The sequence below is a fragment of the Phaethon lepturus genome, unplaced genomic scaffold, assembly GCF_000687285.1.
Source record: "Phaethon lepturus isolate BGI_N335 unplaced genomic scaffold, ASM68728v1 scaffold17637, whole genome shotgun sequence".
Lineage (NCBI taxonomy): Eukaryota > Metazoa > Chordata > Aves > Phaethontiformes > Phaethontidae > Phaethon > Phaethon lepturus.
In genome coordinates, this window is record NW_010551335.1 from 1,935 (window position 1) to 25,156 (window position 23,222).

Below are 23,222 nucleotides of genomic sequence, written 5' to 3' on the forward strand. Positions count from 1 at the left end.
AAGGTCCTAAGCTGATTGGCAGATTTTTTTACCTCAAAACCACCTTGTAACAGCTGGATGTTGCCATACCCCTCTGTGAGGTCATGGGCAGCTCCCCTAGCTGGCTGGGGATTCTGGCCCAGCCTCTGTGAGCTCACAGCCTCCTACTTCATAAGCAGAGAGACCGGCTGCCACCCACCAGCCTCCAACATCTTCAACATCTTCCAACATCTCATGGGCATGAGGACACCTGCCACACCTGCTGTTGTGGGCAAGCCAGCTTTCCTTTAAGCCCACTAGGAACAAGGATCTATCAAGAGGTGAATAGAAATTGTGTATTTTTATGTTCCTCATTGCATATTCCACTTCCCCTGATGCTGCTTAGAACTTACTTTCAAGAAAATGCAGAAAAACTGTCTGAAAAGTACAACAGATTTGTTTTTATTTGACTCCACTATTCTCGTACAGCAGTGATTGGTAATCTCACAAAGATACATACCAAGCTGGTGGTCTGGTGGTTTTTCTTCCTAAATCAGAATGTGCACTTGCACATAGAAAGTCAGCAGGAGCCAGGAACTCCTGCCTCTCCAACACTCAAATATTGCTGTTCTGCTGACTGACAGTTTCTTGCCTCTAAACAAGTACCTCTAAACTGAGTGCAACTTGTGTCAGGAGACGGGAGATGTCACATCTTGGAGAAATGATGCCTCAGGTCACCATGTCACCCACCACAATATCGCGTGTAAGGCAAGGCAGTGCTTTTTGCCTCCTCTGAATTGCCTCTCCTGACCCACATCGCCCAGTCTGCGGCTTGTGCTGGTCCCAGTTTGTCAGTACTTGGCACTCATCTGTGCTCCGGAACAGATGGGTGGGTTTCTCCCTGATGGCTGGCAGAGCTGCTTGAGAGCCAGCAGCCACATTGCCATCTAGTGGCTTTTGAACACAAAAGCAAAGAGGACTCAGAAAAGATGATTAAAAGTGGGAATATTAGGGGGAAAAAAACCCCACAAAACACCAAAACTCAGAATGGAATGGTTATGAAGCCAATGGAGAGCTTCCCTGTTGTAATTTCACACATCTCTACTTTCACAGGCACGATCCAGTTATTGATATAATAATCTAATATTTAATATTAATAAGTAAGAATTCGAGTATGCTTTTAGTATGGGGGAAGCTAACTAGATTAGTCTATTGTGTATATAAAAGAGAATTTATAAATTGCATCTATAATGAAGTTTTTAATCTTTTTTCATTATTTGGTTTAAGACTGGTTTTTCAGACAGAACAACCAAAAAAAAAAAAAAAGTACAGCAGAGAGAGGTATTACAACATTCAGGTACATTTTTAATTAATTCTTAAATTACCTTCTTTTTTTCCCAAAGATCAAAGCAAACCACAGAAAATCAGAGCAAGAGACTACAAATCATATTCTTGCTTCCAGCTTTGTTTTTAAAATCTGTAGCATATTGTGAAATGCAGAATCTGAGTACGCTTTTGGCAATCCCACATTGGTGGGACTGGGTAAAGCACGTGAAAATAAATTTAGTGCATTAATAGGGCTGTAATCCTACAGACACTTGTACGTGTGTATAATCCCATTTCAATCAACAGTGCAGCAACTGTGCACAGAAATATTTACCTGTGGTTGGCAGAAGCGGGGCATTACCGAGCATGAGAGGTTATTCACAGCCAGGCATGCCTGGAACACTACGGCCGGTTTCTCTCAGTTGTGGGGCAAGGTTGTGTGTGTGTGTGTGTGTGCCTGTAGGTCCATGCTTCTCTTAGCTGCTTATCTACTGGGATTAGAGGTTATTTAAAGATCTCTGGCTGCCTCCTTAGGCAGGGATGGGACAGGAAATAGCAGTTAAGCATGCTTCAGATAGTCCTTGTAAGCAGTTCAATAAACAGGTAATTCAGCCTATCAAATTTAGCACTAAATCACGCTAAGAGTTTAGCAACCACAGCTGTTCTGTGAGCCCTCCAGATGATGACATGGACTGGCTTGTTGAAATTTTTTTCTCCCATCATGTTGTTATCTTTGATATAGAAACACAGTAAGAGAAAAATCACACCTTTTCACCACTACTACTCCAGCAGTGAATATTATTGTCACTAGTATGAGTTACAGTTCAAGGTTATCTGTAATGCATTCCAGAAAACAGCTGAAGGAAAGGTACAGAGTATTTGAAGCGTTGCCTCCCAGAAGCATCTATAAGCCAGTTCCCTATTAAGATATTTCAGTGCTAATTCCCTGATCTGCCACATCTCTTGCTCTGCTGCCACTAATAAGAAGAAAAGCTGTCGGCAGTTCATCTACTGTAACGAATCAAAAAGGTTTCATAGCTGCTGCAGTCGCTGTCACAGAAGGAGAGAGAACTCCGACTTCATTCACTGAACCTTATGTCTCACCAGAGAAGTCACTTCATGTATGGCACGCTGGTACTTTTCCGAGGCTGCTTTAAATTCAGCCAGGTGCTTCTCATAGCTTCTTACAGCTGCCAGAAGCTGATTCCTCTCCACAGCTCCCAGGATGGCATGGAGGATCATTTCAATGCCCAGCCCAAGAATGGTGATGCTGATTCCCCCAAGAACAGATGCTCCAATCTGCGCAAGGAGACTGACGAGCTTGCTCACAGTGAGAGTTATAAGATTGGAGCCAAGTAGTTTGATAACTACCATCCCAGCTGTTGAAGTCACTTCTCCAAGAACAATGGAAAAAACTTTATGGGCTATTGCAATTTTCTCCAACTCGGGCTCTTTGATATCATACAGCTTCTGGTACAGCACAGGCTCTAGCTTTTCCTTCATGTCGCTATCAATCTTCTGTACCTGATGCTGAATCTCACTCATCGCTTGAATGATAATGTCACAGTTTTCCTTGACAGTGCTGCTCTCTCTCATCTGAATGTGGGTAATGGTGCAGCCCAGGTGTTCATTCAGCACTCCAGCCAGCTCATTTGTTGCACGAAAATTTGTGGACATGCAGTCAAGCAATTCCTGGTGCAGATGGATCAATTCTTGCCTTCTCTTGGGGTTATCTGGGTAAAGGAGGTCACTCAGCGCCATGCTTCAGAAATAGGCTACCTCAGGAGAGAAAATAAATCTCTTACTGTGTTCAACACCCCTAACCCTAGCTCTTAAGGAGCAGTGAGATGTCCTTTGTTTCTGCCTCACTGGTTGTTTTTATACTCAGCAAGTCAAATCCCAAGGCATAGCTTGTAAATGTAATAATCTTAGTTCTTAGTTTGGATCTTTAGCCAAATGATTGGAAAAGGACCTTATGAGACATTTGGTCTCGTATGAAACATATTCAGAGCAACAGAAGTAGCTAACAAATATGTAATTAGCAGACTGGTAAAATGAGCATGGGTCATTTTTCACCTTGGAAACTGAAGATGGTAGAAGCTGAACTAGTTCACTAAAAAAACAGAATGATCTCCTCTAATCAGCAAATCTAAAATAAGCTGTGGAAATGAAAGGCCTGTTGTAGACAGGCATCAGCTGTTTACACTTTGTCCACACTTCGGCATCAGCCTATATTTTTCAGTTAGTGGCATCTGATTTTTAGGCAGCTATGATGACTGGTGGAGTGGGCACAGTCTGTATCACCAGAAGGGTATTTTATGCCAGTGTAACTTATTTCTCCTGACATTCAAGAACAAGTGTTACTATATAAGCACCCTGTGCTTATACTTACAAACTCACACTTGGGAATTCATAGAGAATAGTAAAATTATCTATAATAAACCCATCCTAACCTATATCACCTTACACACATCTTCCACTGTGTTTCCTCCCCTGATATTTAGCCCCTGTTTCCTCATTGTTTATTCACCTCCGTTAATGCTGTAATCAATTCATTATTGTTTTTTTTTCTTGTGAATATCAAACAGCTGTGGACAGCCCCGTGATGTTCAGCATGCCATGTAAGCACCACGAGGTGCACCTGCTCCAGCCGGATGTCCGCGATGGCAGGCTGCCTTGGAGCAGCATGCACCAGCTTGCAGGGACAGCCCTGCTAGCAGAGTCACACTCTCTCCGTACCCAGGGTGTCCTGTGTGAGGCTAATATCAGTGGGTGCTCACCAAGTTCCCAGGACATAGCTGGGTAGAGTCTGACTCTCCTTTATTGCGGTACACACCGGAGTACAAAATTAAACAACTTCAGGTTTTTTACTCCTCCTAAAATGCTTGTGTCTAATCCTCGTGGTCACTGTTCTTCTCTGAGCCATCAGTGGTTTGCCAGCAAAAGGGCATATTTAATATATTTTTCTTCATCACATGCATGTCAATATGCAGAGTCCAAAGTGACTGAGTTACCAGTGACCGTGGAGTTACTCCTCATCACTAAACTTCTGTAATCAACTCTGTGCCACCTCCTTTTAACCCATCACCAGCTGCAAAGTAAAAACGCTTTAGCATGATTTTGACTTAAACGTATGCGTCTAACTTCACAACAGGGTCGAAATATGAATAAGTAGGATGACTCATTTCTTCGCTGGTACTTTTGCATTCTCAGCCGTCTTACTGCAAATCTGGGACAATTTTATGCAGTGCTTTGCATTTTTCTAAGATAAATCTCTTCTTGCTGTTGGTGCCTACATATCACAGTTATAGCTACAAATAGTTATATGTAGGAGACTAGATAGGTTTTTCTTCTGAAATTATACCTTTGTGTCATTTTGGTCCTTTGTAGTTCTTGCATTATCTGTTAACTGCAAATCATCTGACACTGACCCAGTTGTATTTTACTAAACATGCCCTCCCCCACAAGATCACTGTAGAAAACCAGAATTATTTCAACTAACCAACTTTTAGTCTCAGTGTTGAAATACAAGCCAGTTTGAAGAGAATTTTTTCCACAATATTTTGCACAGTACTGTACATTTTTTCCAGCCACTTACCTTGTAGCTCCGTCAAGAGAATAAACTCCTTAACACGTCTTTCTTTTTCTTCAAGCTGGCGGGAGCAAAGTACATATACGGTAAAGGTTTGTGATTTTCAGGAAACGTAAAGGCATGTCAATACAAGGTATGAATTCGTATCAGTCCTGTCTCAGAGATGTTGCTGGCTTGCTCTCTGACCCAGTGTGATACTAGATCCTTTTCACTCCAGTGGTGTTTTTTTGAAAGATCATTTGTTTTTCCTTATTTGTAGAATCTGAGAAGACAGTTTTAAGAGCAATAGCTCTTCAACAAACATTTTACATACTAGACAGATGTGGAAGAGACTTTTAGCATCTTTTCTTTATGCATGATTATTTCAGCTTCTGATAACTCCTCTAGATTTTGTCTCTTAAAAATTACCTCTTACTCTTCACATTAACACTTTTGCTAGTTTTTACATTTGCTTTCTAGAGTTAGGCAGGCCACATATATTTCCATATTTCTGACTATTTCTCCAGCTCCAGGAACATTTTCTCCAGAAGCTTTTCTAATTAAACATTTAGACTGCCTACCTGATTTTGTCTGAGTGCTCCTGCAATCAGCTGAATGTGTACGGGACAGTGACTTCATCCTCTTTCCCCTGTGTTCCTCTGGTGGTTTCCAGCAGCATGTGATGAGTTAGGGATCCAGAGGCTGGGCTTCAGCTGGGTCCTGTTGCCTGCCTGCTTGTCATTAAATCTATTGTGTGATGTTTACTCAGATTAATTTCATTTTCCTCCTCGTTTCCCCTTCCTTCCAATTTATACACATTTCAGTTTATTTTATGCTAGTTTCTAATTGTTAGGTCCTCCAAAGGCCTTCCATTCCTGGAGAGAATAGGTATAGCATGAATCCCTCTGCCTGCGACAAAGGTATCATAACAGATACCTACCATCATGGCTGAAAGGGGATGGTATTACTTGCTGTTCGCAGAATATAAAACATATAGGACAGAGCTTTTCATTCATACAGGTACAGAATTAGTTTTTGTACGGGGATTTATAAATTTCTATTGTTTATAAGTATAAACAATAAACACTAATGCTTACAGCTATTCCTTGAAATAATGAATTGTTGCCACAACTGGTTTTGTACACCTGTGAATTATGGAAGAAAAGTTCAACAGTTCCACACAAATAGAAAAATGGATACCACAGACAGTGAAAACAGGCTTTGTCTGTCCCAGCAGGACAAGCTTCTACTTCTGCCTTCATCCAAGCTAGACATCTTCCATGCTCTGATCTTCAGAAAGATGGACCTGCTGCCCACTAGCTCTGGTCATGAATGCTGCCTCCTCAGTAGAGAATGGCTGAGTTCTCAGATGAAGGTAAAAGATCAAGCATAAAATGAGTACTCTGCAACTGCCAGCTTGTTTTCCCCTGAAAGCTGAGCTACTGTATTCAACCCAGAGCCAGAGTGCCACACTCCCCTTGTTTTCAGAGCTGTAGGCATTGAGAAGGTAAGCTGAGAGAGAACACTAATGATTTAACTATTACGTACCTGCAATGGCCAATTAGCTGTGACTCCTGATATTAACTAAGAATGCCATATAGTTCTGAAATACTTCTTCCAATATTGGATGGAATTGAATTGATCAGGATGGCAACTGCCTCTGTGTCATGTTCTGTAGGCTGGAAACTGATTTCAGGTCTTCAAGATTTACAGTGGATGCGAGTTCTTCTCTTCTAGAGTCCCTACTCTATCATTTGGAAGATGACAGCAAATTATTTAAACAATAAGCAAGCAGTTTTGTTCCTGCTGTACTCCGGGTCTTTAAGGAAGATTAACAGCTATTGTTTCAGTCCTATTAAGTTTGGGGGAAGGACTTCATCTGGAGTGTCTGACACCCTTTTTTGCTGCAATTTCCCAGGTCCTCTCCTCTGATGCTGTGGTAGTGGAAGGTGTGGTGTGGAGCCCCAGGGCCAGCTCTGGCTGAACAGCAGTGGAGGCTAAAATCAATTTTCACACAATTTCTGATCACTTTTGCCATAGGAAGGGAAAGGAGGGAGAAGCAGAAGGTTGATCTGAGCTTCTAACTGTAATGTCTTGGGGAAGGGTGGGTCAGGTGTGTTGATAATTTATAATATTGGGTTCAGAAATGTAAAATTCTAGCTGAAAAGATATCCAGTTTTATTCCCCTGTGTCTTCTGGATTTCCTCTGTTTGCTTTTCAGAGTCACACCCCACTCCAGAAATGTTATCCCGCCTTGGTTTTAAGAGTGATAAGGAAAGGCTGGTCAGGGCCTGCCAGAATCTGCATGACTTAGTGTACATCTTTGTCTCGTCAACCCATAGAATATTCTGACTCCTCAATGCACATCTTGGCACCAATTTCCCCATCGTGTCAGTAAAAGAAAACTTCAGCATTAAAGAGAATCTGCAGCTCCTGGTCAGTGCTTTGAAAGAGATGCAAGCTTCCATGGAAACAAAAGACAAAGATGTACAGGAAAGCATCAGCCACAGTTTGTATGCTAAGATTGCTGGTCCCATCACCTCCTTGCAGGACAAGATTGCTGCAGTGAAGGAACTTTATGAGAATTACAAGGGGGTTGTAGAAAGCGTCATGGGTGTGCTTGTTGCCATGATGTTGAAACATGACAATTTCCCTGACACAGTAGAGAATGCTATTCATCATTATTGAGTTCACCTGCCTTATCCCTCCAAGTATCAGAACTTCTCATGGACTATGCTGATATTGTGAAGATGCTCCAACAAAACGAGACACAAAGCACCACAGAAGGCAGCTCCACCTCAAATGGAACAGCACAACAGCTCAGGCTTCGCTCTCTATCCTCCTCCTCTTCACTTCTTGTTTTCCTACAGGCTATTCTTCGAGGACACAGATCCATAAAGAAAAGCCTGAAACTAGCAGTTGACTACTTAGAGGAGGCTTTCAGGGTGCTGGAGCCAACTTGTGAAAGATTCCAAACCTTTGTTAAAATGGTTGAAGCCTGCATCCCAGCAATAATAAATAAACAGCAAGAGGCATAAATGTGCTGATGTGTCAGAAATCCATCTTAATTCCTGTAATTCTCACATAGGAAAGAGTTCAAGCATGTTTCAGTACACATACAAGAGGTATCTGCAGCAGCTGCTCCTAATCTTTTCATTCCTTTTTGAACTCTGGGCTTAGTATCGTTGAGCATTTAGGGGTTAAATCAAGTTCTGACAACTTATTATTTGAAATCACTGGTAAACCAAGAGCAACAAGAAGGTCACATGAAATATAGATAGAAAACAAGCTAATAGTAAAATAGTTCTGTATTAAATCTGTTTTAGCTGTCTGGTCACGCATGTCTCAGGATTTCAGGGGCAGTAGTTCAGTTTCTCAGAACAAATTACTAGGTTTTAGATGATTAGATGGTCTCTGCCATTACGGACACCTAAACGTGATACACAGGATGCTGAGCCTCAGACACCTCTAATCTGCTAAAACCTGAAGGCATCCAAATTCCTGAAGTGCCTACATTTCTAATGCTAGTATCTCTCATGTGCTTAAGTTCTGTACTCCTTGCCACAGGATTTCCAAGGGAATGGCAGCACCAGGCTTATATGGAGCTGGTCTGAGAGTCAAGCAGTTCCCACAGGTGCTTTTGGCTGTTCTTACTTTTGATGAACCAGCTGATTGGCAACTTGCACAGTCCTCTTATATTCAGATCTCATTTGAATAGCTAATGTGTTGCTTACTGTTTCGGACAGGGGATGGTGAATACAGAACTCCAGCTTCCTGCCGAGATCAGCAGTCCCTAAAAGTGGGGGTGATTTGTGAAATGTGTCAGTGAGTTTCAATTCAATTATTTGATGACTCCACTGCAAAGTTAAATCACTATGACTAGTCTCCTTGGACCAGTGAGATAACCTTTCTGACTGTATGTAGCCTCAGCCCAGGGCTAGCATCAGTGGGGGTGAGGGACCGGGAGTGAAGAAGCAAGCAAGGCATGTTGGAAAGGGGAATTGCAGGCAGAAAGTGTTTCTTATCATTTCCACACTGCTATTTTTTGGAGATGGGAGAACTTCACAGCTGTTCTGGCTTGGGTGTGTAAGACTCCAGAACTAAAGGAACACATAAAAGTGAGAGGAGTCTAGAGTTAAATCAGAAGTTCCAGTTCCAATTTGTGATGTTGATTCAACGTCCAGCATTAGACATTGCAGACCACCAAAGTAGAAAGGCAGATAAATGAATTTCAATCACATCCAACATCCATGAAGACAGCAGTGGGCTCCACAGGCTCTCCTTCATCTCAGCACGAAATAACCAGCACGTATTCATCAGCCACTCAAGGACTGTTATGAACACAGCATCTGCCTGATTTTTTCAAAAGAAATGCTGAAGACAAAGATGAAAGCTGAAGACCAGCCTGAGAAGTATTGTGATCCTCTGCTGCTAAGTTCATATCTCAAGGCAGCTTTATGCTTCTGTCTACTACATCTGTGTCAGATGCAGATGGTCAGCTTGAGATGAGAGCTATGGCTTTGGTGCATGGGGTCATGCGATGAGGAAAGATCGCCATGCTGCAGCCCCAGACTTTGTTGTCCCCTGGGACTCTGCACTCAAAGGAGATATGCAAGGTTGCACAGTTACCACTGGGCTTTACCACCATGGTAGCTTTTGCATCCCGCAGACAGAGTCTTTCTCACTAAAAATAAAGATACTGAGAGATCTGTAAAGAGTCCAAAGTCCATGTGTGTCTTTCCTGAATGCCTAAAGGAAAAGCTACCTACAGTGATGGGTGTCACTTCCCTACTCTTCAGACAGGCCATAGATAACTGCCTTCCTACCTGAATGGGTCCAGGGAATGTCTGTTTTGATGAACTAGGCTGAATGTTCCAGTCTCAGCTGGAGAGCTGCAGCTGAAAGCAAAGGGAGGGTTGAACCTTCTGTAACAACAGGAACTCCAGAGGCTTATTTCCTGTGAATTCTTCTTGCCTGCTCTTCAAGTGCATATATCTGGATGCAGCTAGAGAATCAGTCATTGAGGGCCAAGCACAAGAAAACTCCAGCTACACTAGGAAGAACAGCAGAGGTGAGGGCGGTGGAACCACTGTTCTTGCCTCTTGAAGCTGAAAGAAAGTCGAGAGCACTCATTTAGTCCTCTTTTGGTTCCCTTCAGCTTCCCACACTTGCTAACACAGCCTTTGCCCACATGAGCCATTTCCTCAAGCCTACCTACTACTTTGGCTTATGTCCAGGCACGAACTCTCATTCCTGAATGAATATTTTGTGCTCAAAGGTTGCATTGACGCACTATTACTCAGAGAGACAAAAGCAAGAGTCCTGTACTGGTGGTGGACTCACAGAAGGATGGGGCTGTGGAACAGGGCCAGTGAGGTCTTCCAGCACAGAATAGCTATCTCTCTAGGCAGGATACTCACAGCGTGTATTTTACCAAAGGATACCTTTGCAAAATACCTCTCCTGCCACAGGAGAAAGAACATGACTAAAGCAGCAATAGTTTCATCCTAAGGCTTGAAGTGTAACAGCCTGGCAAGCTACCAGAATAAATAATCTGAATTCAGGCTGCCTGCAAGTCTCACCTACTGCCCCTGCAGTAGGAATACTGGGGACCCAAATACTTGTGTCCTACAACGTCCTTGGAATGGCAGATAGGATAAATGTAGGCTGCAGAGAACCCTGAGACCTGCTATGTGTCAGATGGATTCATCTCTAGCGAGCTGTGGGGTGCTCCCAGGTTTCACAACAAACAGATGACAACTGGGTCATGTGGCTCTCGTAGGCAAACACAGGGGGCAAGCTACAGATGTGGCCTTGAGTGTGGCCCCATGTAGGTGCAGCTGGTGAGGGCTACTTGGGGTACTTGAGACCTGACTGTCCTGCATCCCCCCTGCATGAAGGGCTATATACAATACCTTCCACGAGTTGGCAGTGGTACTTGCTGTAGTTCCCTGCAGAGTGCAGATGCAGCCGGTTACCGTGCTGTGTCCGAAAGAAGCTTTTGACAAGGAATATTTCATAAGGGGGAATGAGGACTTCCTTCTCAGATGTGTAGTAAGAAAAGCCTTGTACAGCTGCTCCCAGGCAGGTGGTCACTGTGAACAAAGTTTCATTCCCAAACTTCTGGGCTTCATTCCAAAGGCGGGAGGTGGAGGTGAAACGGCCAAATCGCACCCTGCTGCCTACCATGGCCTCGATATATAAGTCTTTTACACCCCTGTGCACCCGATAGCACTTTCGTTTTCCCATGCTCTCCTTGCTGTTCTGCCATTGCTTCATTATCTGGATAGCAGTCGTTAGGTAAAAGTGAAAATATTTGAAACTGAAGTTGTGTCTGTAGTGGTCTGGAGAGCTTCCTGCTGTAGATGTGGCCCAGTTCAGCTGAGAGTGCAGGGAAGAGTTCATGGTGTAAGCCATGAGGACTATCGCATGGCTCTCATGCATCTCCCTCAGGAGACCTACAGGGCTCTTTAACAAAGCCTCCTGAGCCTTCTTCCAGAGACTCAAATAGTCCTTGTTAGCAGCTATTTCCTTTTGGAAATAGTCTCCTCGCTCCAGTTCTTCCATCACCTGCTCTCTGCACCCCAGATACTGGTCATCAAAGGAATGTAGAGCCATATCCATCATGAGATGTGACACAGCCTGCAACATAAAAGCAAATGAATATTAGCATCAGAAGTGTGAACTTTTTGTGTATCTCTATGGATGCAAGCCAGGTTTTTCCCTACGCTCTTCTTGCCTCTTTGTCATTATAGGCAGAGCAAGAACAGCAGGTAGGCATCTTTCTTTGACAAGCCCTTCCTGAGCAACCTCAGGTTGTTGTCCAAGCCCCACTTCAGGCAAAGGCCAGCCAGGATGCAATCTTATTGCACGTGGATCAGTGGCATTAAAAACTTCAGGAGAGTTTGCCCTTCAGAAGGCGAAGTTATAGAGCCTGCAGGACAAACTCATGGTCCATTTATTTCAATATTCTGCTTATGATTAGTAAGTGGTTTTGAAGAGGGAAAGAATAAGCAAAACAATGTGCTCAGGGTAGTGCAGCCTGAACACATCTCAGGGGTGAATTTCTTCTTCCTGTGTTGTGATACCTTTTGGACATGTTTTGGCGCCAGTGCATGATGTTCAGTAAAGGACAATACAGTAGCACTGTGCCAAAACTTTTATTCATCCAGTTTGTCTCTGAGGCCAGCTGGACCTGTCATGTAAATAAACATTAAACATGAGTAAGGATTTACACAACTGTGTGGCATAACAGGAAAATAACGTCTAATATATGTTGTCTATGAAATGGCACACTAGTTATCTGTTTCTAGGATTTCTAATTAATTAAAACCTTTTGTAATAAGACCTAAGAAATGGTGTGAGTTATGACATTGTTCTTTTTGCTTTTTGATCTCCTAGTAGACTAGTCAAGTACTGTAGTCAGTTGACAGTTGACTTCTACAAGTAGATATTAACTTCGTCTCAAATATCCTAGACATATAACCAGATCGATACCTTTCTTAGCCTCTGAAGTTATACTGGCCCATAAATTATACAGGGATTCAGTGTATTTCTCCATGATACCATAACTGCTTTAAAGGAAAGCTAAAAGGCAGTCACAAGCAATAGAGCAATGTTGTCAGTGTCCCATCCAATAACACACTGCTTTTTATCAGACCCTCGTCTGAGACAGGCTGGAAAAGGAGAGGAACATGAGATCTACTCACAGACACAACCTAGGAAACCATATGTCTCCAAAAGAGAGGAAATTTCCAACTAAGTAGTTGGAAAAGTAGCCTTTTAGGAATTAGGACAGGTAACAAATGCAACAGAGTCATTGAAAACAGAAGAGTTTAAGCTGAACCCAAAAATCTTTAAAGAACATGTTTCAAATGAAGAAAAAAAGGGGGATATTTCAGTGGAATGAGCAATTTCACCATTTCAAATAAAGAACAATATTTACCCCCTCTTACCAGCCTTTGCAAGAAGATCACCAACAGAAGGCTGGCCAGCAGCACTGGCATTCTAGAGTCCACCCAAGACACTGTAAAGAACATTGAGGTCAAGTAGAGGTCATTTGCATCTGCTTCTTTCCCTTTTTTCCTTGAACTGGAAAATTCTGCTGGTTGTAATTTGCACTCAGGTTTTGGGAACAATTCTTCAACCAAAGAGTCACCAGATTCTTACTGCAATTCAGATGTCATTAATCAAACCAAACAGACATTTTACTGGTAGAAGTGTGCCCACAATCCATACGGAAGGTTTGGTTGCACCAACTCCAGCTGGTGTAAGTGTCCTTCACCTTGATAATTCTCTTAATTCCAAGGTATCTGGTGTTCTTGTTCTTGCAAAAAGGAAGAAAACTTCAGCTTGGAGAAGTCTTAAGGCTGTTCTTTCCTGAGGAGTGATATGTCAGGATGAGGTGGAGAGCACTGTCCTTGGCCAAGAGCTTCAAAAGCCCTTTTAAAGAAGTGCAGAGCTCTGATAAAGCCAACACAGAAATGCTGGGTAGTTTGGGATCCCATCTGGAAGCAGAGATAACATAGCTGTCCCTCTCCTTAGCCCCTGCTGGTTTCTAATAACGTGCTGTCAATCCTACCCATACACCACTGCAGAGTGGCACCTTGTAGAACCGTCTACATTAAAAACACTCAGAATGAGCGTGTAAATACAGATTCTATACTGAGATTAACCCCTTTCTATCAGCTGCTTTCTGGTCCTCCTTCCCAGTAAAGGGCAGTGAGTTACTCGCCTGTGAAGCCTCATGGCCTCTGACAAGTTTTCTGCATGGAAAAAGAGCAAAGAAGAGGTGTCAGTGCCTGGTTCTGACTACAGAGAAGTGAAGTCCATTTTCCATTGCCTGTTAGTGATCGTCTGGATGAGGGAGGCATTTACAATCATGGTGTGATTCCCTGGGAAGAGACCTTTGTGCAGCTGCTTAGATTCTGTGGACAGAAAGCATTTGTTGAATATCGCTGACATAGGGTGGGAGATGACATAAAGGTCTCATACTGAGTTCCTTTCAAAGTGATCTATAAGACTGCACCAAGCTGATGCTGCTGACAGTATCTGCAGCCACTGGTGATACGAGATGATGACATGAAGGATGTTGCAAAGTGATAAATGCAGTCTATCTACTTCTCCTTCTTGGAATTGCTCTATGATCTTGGATTGTATTTTGATGGCTAAAAGTGAGTCCAGAGAAGTTGTTGTGAATTTATTCAGAGACATCTCCTCTTCTATTCATGTAGAGATAAAAAGGAGCTAAACTGTGGCAGACTCCAGCAGGAACTTGACAATCAGGATAAACAGCCCCACTAGAATGTCAATTCAACTGTATATAATCCAGTTGCAGATTATGTCCCTATTTTTCCCTTCTGGCCTCTTAGTGTATGCTGCAGTATGAAGTGAATGAGGAAGAGAGCCCACTAAATTTGCCTTTTCAAACGCTTCTAATACAACGTAATGTGCTATTTATTGTATGGCGATAAATATAATGGCCATAAGATGGCAGCAGAGGATTTAGAATGGTACTTAATTATGCCTTGATCAGGTGAAAATACGGACGGGAAGCTTGAGTTTCTTTTTTAGCAAATAAAACCATACAACAGCAAAACCCTAATTCGTTTGTACAGCAGATTTCACTAATCTCTTTTTCCCAGGAAACCTTCACAACTTTCAGTGAGTACTTTGTTCATTTTTACTAGACGGCTTTTTTTTTTTTTTTTTTTTTTTTTTTTTTTTGGGGGGTTTTTTGAAGTCCCATCAGTTTATGCCAACGGGGGAACGAGTCCCAGGTGTTTGACCAAGATGAGCAGAGTTACTTATTAACTGTCTTCTCCTTGGCCCAGGTCAGCATAGCTGGTGCAAGTCACAGCAGCTTGCCAAATAAGAGATGCTCACACTCACACTGGCAGCCATCTCCGTGGACTTGCTCCATTTCATTACTTCAGGGCAAGGTCTTTCAGAGAAATACTGAGCTCGGTAGTCGGTGAATCAGGAAAAGCCTGGCCCTCTTCTCCCTCACTGTCATGGTGTACTGGGATCATGACCTGAATGTCAGTGTAGTCACTTCTGATTCACACATTGGGGCACAGGAGGGGAGAAAGAAGCCTCACACACCTGGATCCTGCTACTTGGGGTTCATAGGAGCAGGCTTTACCTTCCAGGCATCTCTTTAACTGCAGATAAAGGCTGTACAGGGGAACAGAGAGAAGCAGCACACCAACCTGCTTTACATAAGCAGTATTTATTGCAATTAGCAGCTGGGAATGGCTGCACCAGCCTACACACAGAGAGATTCAGTCTTCCTCAGCCTCCGGAGGCTCAGCAGTCCCTGACCTTGGAGATGGGATCTGCCATCTACCTCTCAGGGAAGGAAAGCTGACAGAGCACGTTAAGGGAGGCTGTGCAGAAAGTTGCTAAGGTATAATATTCATACGGGGGGCAGAATGAAGTAGTGCAGAAGAAGGAGGATATGTATACAAATACACATGTATTTTTATTTTTTATATATATATCTCAGAGAAATACAAGCTGACTTGAATAAACCAAATGCTGACCCAACTTCAATCGATCCTTGAACCCATTTTCTTTTTGTTTATTTCACAAAGTTTATTGCTTCTTGTTTGTTTGTTTGCTTTTTTTGGAGCTTTTAGTTTCAAGCATAACTGCTAAAACATCAGAGGAACAGATTGGGGTTTTGTTCTGCTTGGATATATTCACTTTCACCAGAAACGAGGTGTAACAAAAACAACAAGAGATTTCCAAATTGCTTTTTACAGACAGTCGCTGAATGCACTATTCAATGGAAGGGCCCATCCCTTTAAGGACTCCTCGAACACACCCTTGGGGATTTATATGTTACTGGTATACAGGCAAATTTTGTGACAGAATAACCAGAAGAGTGTACCAGAGCTGGATTTTTGGCTATGTGGTAGTATTTCCACACTTCTATCCTTACAAAAATGCCCTACATTGGCACATATTTAGAGTGATTTTTCAACCTGAAAATACTGAACTTCCCCAGTCATTGTACCAGGACGCAGCTGTTCCACCTTCTTCCCAGTGAGTATCCGAGGATCAGATCCATCACATTTACATGTGTTGTGACATTATCCTATAATCCTCCTGCATTTTGTAGAAGAGGACAAAAGGTCTTACTATGTTTCTAAGTCGTGCATTGTTTTTCTTGAAAGGAATCACATTTTTTTCACCTACTGTGTCATGGGGATTCACATAGAAGGAGGTAAGACAGACTCTTCTCAATCATTTCAGCTCAAAATACCACAAAAGATGACTGAAGAGAAACATTTCCGATGAAAGGAATAAAGCTAATGAAAGCTCAACAAGTGGGGTAATTGTTAGTCTAGATGGTTTTCTTCCCTCCTTCCCACCCACAATCTTCTTTCTCCTGTGGGGTTCAGACTGGTCCCAAGCAAAATGAATGAAGTGACCGTCCCATCCTTAGTATCTCCCAAAGAAACGGTTGTAGGCTGTGTAAAATCCTATTTGGTCAGAGAGATAGTCACACGGGGGGTAGTTTTCACAACGCTCATGCATCTGCTCCATTGGACTTTTGTAATACTCAAAGTACCTGGAGTAGACAGAGAGAGAGATGCCATTCTGCAGATTCAGTCGATGCAGTTGGAGAGGTTTCACACCCCAGACACAGACATGAGAAGAGTGATTCCCCAGGGTGCCCCAACAGGGGATTGTCATGATGAGTTAAACATCTACTGACACAGGGATGGACTACTCAATTAATGCTGGGAAAAGCTGGAATTGAACCTAACTTAAAACAATTGCTCTTGAGGTTTTATCAGCAAAGGACACCACAGAAGCAGTTAGGGGTTTTTTTTGTCCCCAACCCCATTTCCCAACTACCCAGGAATCTTTTTTTTTTTCCTTATTATTATTTATTTTATTATATATTTATTTTATTATTTCCTGCTTATCTTTATTTGCACCCAGTTTCTGCTCACTTTCCCACTAGTCACTATTTTCCTTTAGCTTAAGCAGTTTCTTCTCATCATCCTCACTGCTGTTGTTGACAGCAATACTATTACCATTCAGCTTTTGTTTTGGCAGGCTAAGCAAGCCCAGAACTTTTAGTCTCAGCTAAACACTCTGGATGCCTTTCTCAACTCCTCTGCTAGGTTTGGTTAATCTTCCTTGAAGAATGTACGCACCGCTATAGGATACCCACCAGTATCTCACAAATTGTTATTTTATTTCTCTGTTGGAAATACCCCTTGAATTCCATTTGTTGCATCCATATTTCCAGACTAACCTTACCTCATGATCAAATAATACACCAGGATGTCTGTCTACCTCAGTCCTTCCTGATTAATGCTTATAGCAGAAGCTACTTTTACAACAACCCACCTATAAGGGGGTAGTCAATACAGACAATACAGTTGCTGCTACTGATTTTCATCTTGTTTTTAATCACTGCAGGTTTCAACATCAGCCAGTTCCTCTGCTACAATACTCTGATCTCCTCCTCTACATATGGGGCTTCCCAATCTTCTATTATCTAAAAACAACATTGTCCTTCTAGTGCAAAGATGGATTGAATAAAAATTCTTTTTGCACAGGCCTACATGAGACCGTGGCTTAACAACATGTTCCAGGAAATTAATGAAGAACATTCTTGCATGACCTCAAATGTTTCCAAAATTTATATCTAGAATTTCTCCAAATCTTTGTGCCTAGGTTTTCTGCACAAATGTATGTAGGACCTACAGCTTCAGAAAGAACAGCTATCTGATCCAGCCTCATCCCTGCAACAGAGCTGTGTTTCCTTTGTAGGGAGCCAGAGGCAAGGACCAAAGCTCTGTGATGCTCATTATCCTGAAAACTGGCTCTGACCCTGCAGGTTAGAGCAGCTTCTAACTTCTATCCTGCTGTTGTTATGGCTAGCCCAGACAGCTAGCACTGTCTTTCTCCCGGGGAGGAATATGAGAGTCCAACTATGATCTCTTAATAGACTGCTTATGAAAAAAGAACCATTTATCTATCAATAAGTGTCTCCTACAGCCTTTTTGCTTCACCACATAAAGGTAATAACATAGATGTACAGCAAATTAATGCTTTGCCATGTCCTCTTGCCTTCCCACCCACTCTTCAGAACAGGTTCAGAGTCCAACTCTCAGCCTGACTCATGAGTTGTTACCGTTCATACAGGCTGGACCTCTTCTGCCTCTTCACAAAGGCATTGGCAACTTCCTTTTTAATCTTGATGCCTACCGAGAGAGAACACAGCAGGTTAGAGATGCAGGGCCACGGTCTATGGAAAACAGAGACCAATGTAACCTCTGAAAATGAACAGTCTACTCTCTTCACAAGCAGATAACTGCCACAAACCATCCTAATGGTCCGTTCATCCCTCCCCACCCCACTGTCCACTCAAAGCCCAACAGCTGGGCTCCCTCCTCACTCCAACCTGCACATCTACATGGAACAAAGGCCTTTTCTGTCATAAACTCAATTCCCTTGTCACACAACATGGTCCGAGTCCACAGCATATGTGCAGAAAGCAAAGTCATGACAGTATAATGCATGAATAAGGAGAAAATTAAGGGAATGGCACCATTTCTCCCTAGCCCACTTCACTTCAGAGTCTTAGCTTCCTTTCTGTATTTTAACTCAGACTAAAAGCGATGCGGGATACCAGCCACCAGGCCTTAAAAATGCCTCTTATGAGCCATAAGCAAGAGGCAGCACATGGAAATACCAATGCTCACATGTGCAGAGTTCCATGAGAGGTGAAGGGTGTAGAATAATGACGGTAAACATAACCCAGGGAGAAATACACCCAAGAGGTGCAAAGATCTGGGTGTTCAGGACTTGGGGAACGTGAGAGGTCTTTCTGCCATGACAGCCTTGGCTCCCGGTCTCCACTAACGCACCGTGTCAGTGCAGTTGCTTATTTGCCCCCTTGGATTTGCGGTTGTGCGAACACCGGCGTGCTGCGGAACACCCCACAAACACCAGGTAGAGCCACTTTGCGCCCCGCTCTCAGCCAGGGCTCAGCACAGCCCAGCTTCTCTCCATGGGATGGACCCACGTCAGCACAGATGCTGGCACACCATTACATCTTTCTGCAGAGGACCTGGCAAACTGTCACTGTCACTGGGGCAAAGCAGTTTCTAAGACCTCTGCCTGTGGGGAGACAGCGGGTTTTGTGCCCTTTCCTCATCATTGTGGGGTGTTTGATCATGTTTCTGTTTGGCAGGTGCCTCCTCTCAAGCAAGCTTGGGTTTAGTCTGGATCAAAATACCAACTACATAAAAACTGCTAATCAATGGGCTGCGAGAAATCACCACCTTTCTCTGAACACTCTTTGCATTCTTTTTTTCTCTTTCCCAATCTGTGTTCGTATTGGCTCACTGGAGAAATACCAGCTTCCATGCTCCCCAGCAGCAATGTTACCCTTTAAGATGTGAGAAAGGAGAGACAGGGAAGAACGAGGGGGATTTTCCATACAGATTTCTGCCAGGATCAGCTTGCTGCAAAACCTCTGGACATCCCAAGATGTACAAATCCCCATGTCCTGCCAACCTGACAGGGGTTCTTCCCTGACAGAAGAGGGACTGGCAGCTCTTGGTAGTAGCTAAGGCAGGTGCTTGCTTTCAGGCTCTCCATCTTGTGGGATTTGGCAGGGATGTCACAGCCTGTTGCCATGTGGCACCAAATCTTTCTGCTCTGTCATCCTGCGCACCAGACTGGCTGCTCAGCTGATCCAAAAGACCAGTGCCTGGAGGCCCTGGGACAGATTCTGCTCTCTTAACAGTCTGGGGACACAGCAGTCGCTTTGGAATAGGTGCCTGAGGCCAGCTCAGAGAAGCCGGGGCACTGGCCGTGTTGCTTCACCCACATCAACCTGTTTCACAGAGGGGAGATGCATCCCACTGCTAAAAACCTGCAGGACTCATGTCTTGCCTGGGGGCTTCTCAAGGGTTGTGGAGATGGCACTAGCACACCTGGAGCGATGCTAGGCTGCTGGTGCAGGGAGGCTGACCTCCCTCGTGTCTCCTGCCCCCATGGCCGTGAAAGGCAGCCCCTCTGTTTGCTGCAGGTGCTCCTGCACCTCAGGGACTGAACTGCTGAGGGAGCAAAAAAGGAGAAGCTAGAAGGACTCAGCATGGTTCTTGTTCATCCCTTGAACTAATCAAAGGGAAGTAGATGCAGGAGAATGGAGCTGAGCGTTGGTCACAACCGTATACTCACTGGCAGCGCTGGATGATCCTGCAGGGTCTTTGGGGTCTGGAAGACAGACAGAAAGGAGTTTGCTTGAGAGTCCTCCTCCTCTGCTCTCTTCTGTAACTGAATCCCTCTGCCTACTGGCTGGGTCCAGCTCTCCCCACTTTCCCAGAAGGTCTGTTCCTCCCAAAAACGGTTTTATTAACACCCACCGTTTAGAGAGAGACTTCTCCACCACAGCAAAATTCAACCATTAGGCCTGGATTTGTTTAATTTCAACTTCCTCTGAGCCAGACTAAATAACCACTCTGGAAGCTGGAGGAAGACCTTCCTCCTTCTCCTTTCTCACCCTTGCTAAGAGCAGGGACAGCTAGAGCCAGGGGACCATTTGAACCAAATCCCAAATTTGGACACAACCTGAAGATAGCTGAGCATCTCCCCCTTCTTTGGAAAGAGAGGTTTCCTTAACTCTAGGGGGAAATCACAAGCCATTGATAGGGAAGAGAAATAGGGCTAAAAATTAGGAAGACATCTGTCCTCGCAGCTTTGCATCTCAGGGTTGAGGTACCTGGCTCACCAGCCCTACCAAGAGGAATTTGCACACTGTATTTCTGTGTTCAGTCATAATCTTAATCCTTAATTCTCCCTGCAAACGCCCAAGGAAAGCTTCATCTAAAAGAAACGGAAGGTCTCCTAATCTTGGCTCTCACACACTGCCCTATTTCACAATTTTTTTCTTCCGCTATTTCACCATACTTTTTTTCAAAGGTGTCAGTTCTACCCAAGCCACCAGGTATTTGGCATAAGTGGACTCTAGACACCAAAAAAATAACAACTGTGCTTAAACAAAAACTTTGTGTTAAAAGCGTTGTGTGTAGTTTTATTTTTAAGCAATGTATACATTCCTTGGATTTTAAAAAATAATTAGAAGTTGCTCCAAGGCCATTAAGCATTTTGGAACATACTAATGACTAAAAAAAGCAGATATATACTGAAGAGTGAAAAAGTGAGAAAAAGACTGGCAGAAGGAAAACGTTGATCAAACAAAATGTATTTGCCAATATTGAATCATGACATAGCTGATGCCAAGGACTGAAAAAAATTTAACTCTGAATGAGATAATACAGGAAAAGACAGAGCTCTCTCCTGCTCAGCTTCTATTTTCCTGTTGTAAAGGGAAAACACTTGTTTTTCTGATCTTTTCCCCCTTCTCTCTCTCTTCATCAACTATAGAGCTGCCACTACATTACTATTTCTTCATCATGAAGTCACCATCACTAAATTACCTTCAGATGTGATGTTGTCTCACTTCAGTGGGACAACTCCCTTTTTTTTAGCCACCAATAGGAGGCTTTTTTTCCTCCAGAAGCTCTCCACATCCCACATTCCTTGCAGGGGAGGCTTGACTCCGTGCCTGTCTCTGCGATGCTGCAGCACTCCGGGGCTGGCGGCCACAAAACCCCTCTCCCTGTGATCGACACAAATCTGCCTGCAGCTCAACCCTCTCACTCAAAAGTGAGCATCCAGCATATCTTTGCCAGTTCACCTAAATGCTAAACTGGTTTAATGCTTAAACATATTAAAATGTCTGAATTCTCTGCTGCAATTCAACGGTGCAATGGTGGGGGCGGGGGGGGCATTGACCAGCGGGAGAAAGTGCCCAGCAAGAGACGAGGATCTCTACCCCCAAGTCCTCGCTCATCCGTGACTTTGTCTCTCGGACAGAGATCTGAAGTTGTGCAATGGCTGGCAGTGCACCCTCCTCCCCGCAAAGCTGCGCGTCTCTCCCAGGCTGACGGGAGGCTGGCGGGAGGCTGACGGCTCGAGCAGCGCTCCCGGGAGCCTTCCCGGCATAGACGTCCCCTTACCTTTCTCACAACAGCAGAGCGCTGCCAGGGCCAGAGTCACGACCAGCGGTGCCAACAGACTCCTCATGTCCTCTTTGGCTGCGCCAGTCTCCCTAACCTCAGAGCTTTCCTGGAGGTTACCGAAGTTCTCCGGAGCTTGCTTTCGGGCAGCAGTTTATATCCTGTGATCGCCTGGAGAGATCAGGGCTCTGGCTTGTGTTCCTGCGTCTGAGCTCCAAAACAAAGCCCGTCCTTTGGAACAGGAGATAGCGGGTCCTGGCAGTCATTTTGACATCCATCTCAGGACTCATGTCATTTCCAGAAGATTTTATCTGAGGTTTTGAATGGGGCTGTTGAAGAAAAACAACTGGATTAAAAAAAAAATCAGTTTTATTATAAACATGAAAGTCATTCAGCGTCTTGCCAGAAAGCCAGGGGAGAGACCGGCACACCCCGAAGTAAAGCAGCTCCTTTCGTGTGACAGAGCTATCGCATGTGGAAAATCAAATGAGACTGAACCCAATGCTGAAATTTTTCACCCACCCCACCCTGACCCATGTCTCTGAAGGTAGAGAAACCCATGAAACAGTTTGCATAGTGCAAACACACAGGAGACTTTTGCTTCAGACAGTTTCACCAAATCACTTCAGAGAGCTGAGATTTTTATACTGTTGGGATCTTTGGTAGTTACTTTGGGGGAGGGTCTTTCTTTTTTCTTCCTAGAAATCTTCCTAGTGTGGAGGCTATTAGTTTGGTTTCTCTTGTCTAAATATCAAATAAACCTTGAAACTCCAAAAGTGTTTTATTCTTCAGGACTTGAGTGGTTGTGGTTGCTTGGTATGTCAAGAGCCCTGCATGGGCTCTTCTACAGCCTATCTCCCCACATTCCCCAAACCCACCAGCCAAGTTTCCAAAGCCATGTCCCAAACACAGCACATGGATCACATTTTCCTCCACCTCATATCCAGTCCTCCTCGGCTCCACATGTGTGGGAGACATCCAAAGGTTGCAGAATTAAAGCCTAAAAAGCTCTCAAGGGCAGAGCCATTAGGGATTGTGCCAATCCCTAGAAACACTTTCTTTTCGCTTAAAGCAATTTCAGGATTTAAAAAAAAAAAAAAAGTTTAACTCTTCTACACGTCAGGAAAGATTGAATATATGTACTAACAACTTCCAGCAGAAGTAGTTGAAGAGCAACATTTTAAAAATAAATAAATATCTAAAAATAATAGGTATTCTAGGAAAGTTTTGCTTCCAAAGGAAAACTTGAAATAATATAAATATACAATTCTAGTAATCCACACAGCTTTGCTTCTCTTCCCAACTTTTCC

General features: G+C 43.6%; 3 protein-coding genes across 3 annotated transcripts; all 3 read right to left on the bottom strand.

Moving 5' to 3' along the window:
- Positions 1 to 2,367: 2,367 nt before the first annotated feature.
- On the bottom strand, positions 2,368 to 3,045 carry SMCO3 (single-pass membrane protein with coiled-coil domains 3). Its single transcript, XM_010290878.1, has one exon. The coding sequence runs from the start codon at positions 3,043 to 3,045 to the stop codon at positions 2,368 to 2,370; it is 678 nt and encodes a 225-aa protein (XP_010289180.1).
- Positions 3,046 to 9,868: 6,823 nt separating this feature from the next.
- ART4 (ADP-ribosyltransferase 4 (Dombrock blood group)) lies at positions 9,869 to 12,901 on the bottom strand. Its single transcript, XM_010290879.1, has 3 exons — positions 12,811 to 12,901; positions 10,771 to 11,497; positions 9,869 to 9,963 (listed from the first exon to the last, which is right to left on the bottom strand). The coding sequence occupies exons 1-3, from the start codon at positions 12,892 to 12,894 to the stop codon at positions 9,869 to 9,871; spliced, it is 906 nt and encodes a 301-aa protein (XP_010289181.1). The 5' UTR covers positions 12,895 to 12,901.
- A 3,402-nt stretch (positions 12,902 to 16,303) lies between these two features.
- On the bottom strand, positions 16,304 to 21,979 carry LOC104623711 (osteocalcin-like). Its single transcript, XM_010290880.1, has 4 exons — positions 21,913 to 21,979; positions 20,072 to 20,107; positions 18,015 to 18,084; positions 16,304 to 16,433 (listed from the first exon to the last, which is right to left on the bottom strand). Exons 1-4 carry the CDS (start codon positions 21,977 to 21,979, stop codon positions 16,304 to 16,306), a joined length of 303 nt encoding a protein of 100 aa, XP_010289182.1.
- Between the last annotated feature and the right edge of the window lie 1,243 nt (positions 21,980 to 23,222).